The following is a 5,308-nucleotide window of genomic DNA, read 5'->3' on the forward strand; positions in this document are numbered from 1 at the left end:
AATGGAATCACACACTGTGTGATGTTTTGTGGCTGGTTTCTTTCCCTTAGCGTCGTGTTTCCAAGGCTCAGCCGTGTACAGGTATCAGTCCGTCCGTCCCCTTATGGTGACTAATATTCCACTGCTGTTTATCCTTTCACCTGCTGATGGACAAGTGGCTTGTTTCCACGTAGACCGCTGTGACTAGAGCTGCTGTGAGCATTGGCGCACAGGATTCCGTGAGAACCTGTTCTCGTGGGTACACACCTAGGAGTGGGGTTGCCGGTCATATGGGAAGTCTGTTGAACTGTTCGTTTCCCAGACCACCTGCCCCGTTTGCGTACTGACGCCAGCAGTGACGAGGGCCCCACTTTCTCCACGTGCCTCCCAACACTTGTTTCTCGTCTGCTTTTGTTTTAGACATCTTCTCTTAGTGAGAACGAAGCGATGCCTCTTTGTAGCTGTCTATACTCCTGGCTTTTGTGGAAGGCAAATGTCTGCTGTGGTGTCATTCAGCCCGTAGGGTGAAAACCTTAATCTATTCCCCAACTTGGTGATAGAAGGGAGATAATCCACACCTGCCCCCCAGTGCCTGCCCTGTGCCAGTCCCAGGACGGCTCGTCACCGTGTTCCTTAGTCCTTAAGCCTCTGAGGACAGGGCGAGAACAACCCCCACGTAGCAGCTCCGACTCAGTGAACAAGGGGGGTTATTCGTCTTGGTGGTCGGGACAGGGAATGATCTTCAGGACGGGTTTGATCCAGTGGCTCAGGGATGTCACCAGAGACGGACGTCCTGTCTGTCCCTCTGCTCCACCTTCCACCAGGTCAGCCCCATTTGAAAACGTGATCCACTTGTCACCAGGTGGTGGTTGTTTCTGGGGCTTCATCTTCTCCTTCTCCGCTCAGTCTTGTCCAGGGAGAGAGAAGGTTGCTTTTGAATGCTAGCGTGGGAAGCTTCTTTCCTAGGAACGTCCAGGAAACCTCTCTTCCATTCATTGGCTGAATTAGGTCACGTGCCCATACCTGAACCAATCACTGTAGCCTAAGGATTAGTTGCCATGTGTTAGGCCACCGTCCTCACCCAACAGCCAGACTGAGGTCAGCTAAGGCGCCGCTGCCGAAATGAAAATTGGGTTGGGTACCAAGAAAAGGGGGGCAGGGTGAGACAAATGGCATCACCCCCATTTTATAGATGAGGAAACTGAGGCCCCAGCAGGCAACTTCACTTCTCTTGGCTCAAGCAGGCTGGTCAGGGGCAGATATGGTGTTAACGCCCCTGGAGACCCTCTTCTTTTCCGCTCTGTCACCTAGTTCCTAGCTGAGGCCGTGGGGCCCGGGCCCGGGCTGTCCTGACAGCTGCAGGGGCTGCCAGACCCCCGCCCTCAGCGGTGCAGCGACCGTTCGCAGTGTTGGATTACTCTATCTGGAGCCGCGTCAGGTTTTCAGGCGAGGCATTTTTATTTTGCCCTAAAAGCCTTCCAGGGGGGAACACAAATCCTAGGGGCTCAGCTTTAATGGTTCCTTTTATAGAACCGTTCCAATTATAGATGGGTGAACTCGGGGAAACCCTGCTAAAGAATGCGGGAGCGCGAACGTGAAAGGGGTTAATTTCAGGGAAAATAGCCGCGGATGGGGAGTTTGGTCTTTGAAACGCTCGTTGTTAAAAATCCGAAGCGAGCCCCCTGGTGCTTGTCTGGTCCTCCGGAGGCCGGGTTTCCTGGCTTCCACCCGTCTGGGGGGCTCCAGGTGAAGTTAATTCCAGATGTGCGTGGGCCCAGGGCCTGCAGAAGCACCACTTTCGCTGGCCTCTGACCCCTCTGACCTAACTCAGGGGCATCATATCGGTCGAGGTTACACGTGACCTGGGTTCAAATGGTGCTCCCTCACTTGCGATCTGGGTGTCCTTCTGCAGGTTACTCAGCCTCTCTGAGCTGTTCTGTCATGAGTAGGATAGGCTTTTTTTTTTGGTCCTGTCTCCTGTTTTCTCTCTCTTTGGAACACTTAACACCACGACACATGACATTAAATGTGGACCCAGGCGCAGAGCACCAGACACTGTGATCACTCCATCCGCTTTCTCCCCTCGGTCTCTGGGACCCCATGTCTTCTTGGTGCCTCCTTCCTCCTGTCCAAGCTGCTTCCAGATTCTTCTAGGTCCTTCCTCCCTGGTTACCTCTGGGCAGCCTCTGCCCTGGGCCATGTGGAAACGGGCGCCTGGGCTCAGCCCTCATGTTGCTTGTCCGGCTGCACACTCTCCTCAGGTGAGCTGGTCCAGTCTCCACGCAAGCCCCGACCACTGCCTGGAAGTGGCATTCATTGAGCGCTTTCGATGCCCAAAGCTCTGCTCCGAGGAGCATCTGTGCATTAAGTGGTGGAGGTAGGACTTGAACCCAGGAAGGCTGGCACCGGGCCAGAGCACGTCTCAGCTCCAAGCCTGTCTCTGCCTGGATCAGGAGCCAAGCCCAGGCTGGGACGTTCCGCTGCCACCTGCCAGCTTCCCTCGGGTGTCAGGTGGGCATTTCAGACAACAGCTGCTACACCGCACTGCATTTCGCCTCCCAGCCCCCGCTCCCGGCTTACCCCCCCCCCCACCTTGGTTTCCCCACCTCAGGAACCGGCCCTCCCTCCTTCCAGGTGCTCCAGCCCAGACTGAGGAAGTCACATGGGACCCCTCACTTTCTCACACCTTTTCCTTCCAACCCCTCAGCAAATTCTGTCAGTTTTCCTCAAAATAGATCCAGGATTGGTTGCTTTTCAGGTTTGAACGTTGTGCTTGTCATATCTGGCCACTGGGTGAACCTGGGTGAAGGGTTACACGGGACCCCATCCCTGTATACTTTTTTTTCTGCAACTTCCTCTGTAACGATCTCAAAACAGGACATTAAAAATAAAATATTGGGCTGTCGGAAAAGTCATGACACATTTTTGCAACGAAAAACATAGAAAAAATACGTCGTGACTTTTCCGACAACCCAATACATTCTACAGAGGGATTTTAAACATGAACCCTCAAGGACCCGACCATTTCTGGTCCACTCTGCTCCCGCTGTCTGGGTCCAATCCCTGTCACTTGTCCCTGGACTGTTCAAGTCACCTCCCCAGGTCTCTGGCTTCCTCCCTTGATGCTACAGTCCAGTCTCCAGGGGCACCTTGAGATGGTCTTTTGCAAACCGCTCAAGTTGCCCACTCCTTGGCTGGAACACCCGTGGTTTCCACCTCTTGCAGTCTGTATGAGTGACCTGGGGCTGCAGTAACAAAGTGCCACAAGCCAGGGGGGTCAGGGGGGTATTTAAAACAACAGATCTGGAGGTCAGATGTGCAAAATCAAGGTGCCCAGGGATGCACTCCCTGTGGAGTCTCCGACCTTGCCTCTCCCAGCTGCTGGTGGCTCCTGGCATTACTGTGGTATTCCTTGGCCTTCATCTTCCCATGGCATCTCCCGTGTGAGTGTGTGTGTGTGTGTGTGTGTGTGTGTGTGTGTGTGTCTTCATGTGGCTTTCTTCTAAGGACAGCAGTCATTGAGTTAGGGCCCCTCCTAATCCAATATGACCTTCTCTTAACTAATTATATCTGCAAAGACACTATTTCCAATTAAGGTCACATCCTGAGGTTCTAGGGGGAGGTGAATTTGGGGAGCACACTATTCCACCCAGTAAACAGAGTAAGGCAGAGTGCTTGCTGATGCCCACAGTTACCTGTGCCCCACCGTCCCCCACTCATCCTCCTGACTGCCCCTTCTCCCCCTCTCCCCCTCAGTCCCTGCTCTGACCAGGAGGCCAGTCTCCTCACTGCTCCTTAGACACGCCCACCTGGCTCCACTCTGGGCTTGTGCCTTCACAGTGCCCTCGGCCTGGAGTGCCATCTCCGCAAATACCCACGGGGCTCTGTCCCTCACTGTTACCCAGCCCCCTGCTCCAACGGGTCCTCTGCAGAAGGTGGAGGCATCAGGGCTGCTTGCAGCCGTCCCCACCCTCCTTGGTGCCGAGCAGGACTGCGTCCACCTCTTGGGATTAGGTAGACTGTGTGCTCAGCTATGCCCAGTGAAACGTGAGTGAAACTTTCAGGAGCTGGAGGCCTTCTGCAGACCTCAGCCCGGCCCCTGTTCCCACAGGACGCCTGCGGTCTGTGTTTCCTGCCCACCTGCCCTACCAGCACGCACGCCCAGGGACAGGGGTTTCTGTCTGTGTGGCTCCACAGTGGGTTCCAAGCTCCTAACACAACCTGGCATAGAGTTAAGTGCAGAATAAATACAGGCTGGATGGACAGGGAATGAACGCGTGGGTGAACTATGAGGCATGAATGAAACCACCGCTAACAGCCTTGCCTGTAACTGCTCTTCTATGCCTTTGGCTGCTTCCGGTCTAGGGCAGAGCATCAACCCCAAGTTGGCGGGCCTGATCGGGCGGCACGGGCCCCAGAACAAGCAGCCGTTCATGGTGGCCTTCTTCAAGGCCACCGAGGTCCACCTCCGCAGCACGCGCTCCACAGGCAGTAAGCAGCGCAGCCAGAACCGCTCCAAGACGCCCAAGAACCAGGAAGCCCTGCGGGTGGCCAACGTGGCAGGTATGCCTCTGGGGCCGGGAAGGTCAGAGCTCAGACCCAGGGTCCCAGGGCCCCAGGGGGAGTGACTCCAAATCCACTCATGTGCTCCACAGATGGTTCTGGAACCAACAGAGCAGGAAGCAAAACCCACAAAACCCCTTCCTGCTCAGAGCTCACCCTCTGCGTGGTGTCCAAGCCATAAATCCATTCAGAAACACCAGTACCAAAACATGAGTATAAGACGATGCCAACCGTGTAAGTTTCTAAGTAGACAAAACAATGGCTACCAATAAACTAAAGAAAACTATGAAAACATGCATGGGAAGACTCCGCATGGACTTCCCCAGGGAGGCTGCCACTTAGGGAGGGGAGAGGAGGAAAAATGGGGGGCTTTGCCCTATCTTTCATTTATTTCTTCAAGTGAGAAGTATTCGAAGCTTGTGGCAAAGTTTAATGATTGTTAAATATGGGTTTTTCCCACCCAGCGTACATCCCCCAAAGCTCTGGGTTGGTCTTGAGGTAGAGAAAGATCTGAGGTCAGGGGCCAGCCAAGTGGCGCATTGGTTAAGAACTGGCTTGGGACGCCAGAGGACCCCGGTTCGGATCCCACATATGAGGGTCAGTGACACTGCCCTCCACAGCTAAGATGCTGAACAACAGCTCAACCTGGAGCTGGGCTGCCCAGAGTCGCCGGCGACGGCGTAGGCTGCAGCCCCTGCCGCAGTGGGTTGCCATGGGCTACCGTGTGTAGCCAGCAGCCAGCGTGAGCGGCCAGCAGCCGCAGTGA

The 5,308-nt window shown here is 54.9% G+C and overlaps 1 protein-coding gene across 1 annotated transcript in view; it reads left to right on the forward strand.

The window, feature by feature from the left end:
* BMP7 (bone morphogenetic protein 7) overlaps nucleotides 1-5,308 on the forward strand; it is a 91,599-nt gene that overhangs the window by 72,230 nt on the left and 14,061 nt on the right. The window contains exons 4-5 of the mRNA XM_019637162.1: nucleotides 4,345-4,542; nucleotides 4,635-4,708. Coding sequence (XP_019492707.1) covers nucleotides 4,345-4,542; nucleotides 4,635-4,708 — 272 coding nt within the window. The remainder of the gene's footprint in view (nucleotides 1-4,344; nucleotides 4,543-4,634; nucleotides 4,709-5,308) is intronic.

This window comes from Hipposideros armiger, unplaced genomic scaffold (assembly GCF_001890085.2).
Source record: "Hipposideros armiger isolate ML-2016 unplaced genomic scaffold, ASM189008v1 scaffold_32, whole genome shotgun sequence".
Lineage (NCBI taxonomy): Eukaryota > Metazoa > Chordata > Mammalia > Chiroptera > Hipposideridae > Hipposideros > Hipposideros armiger.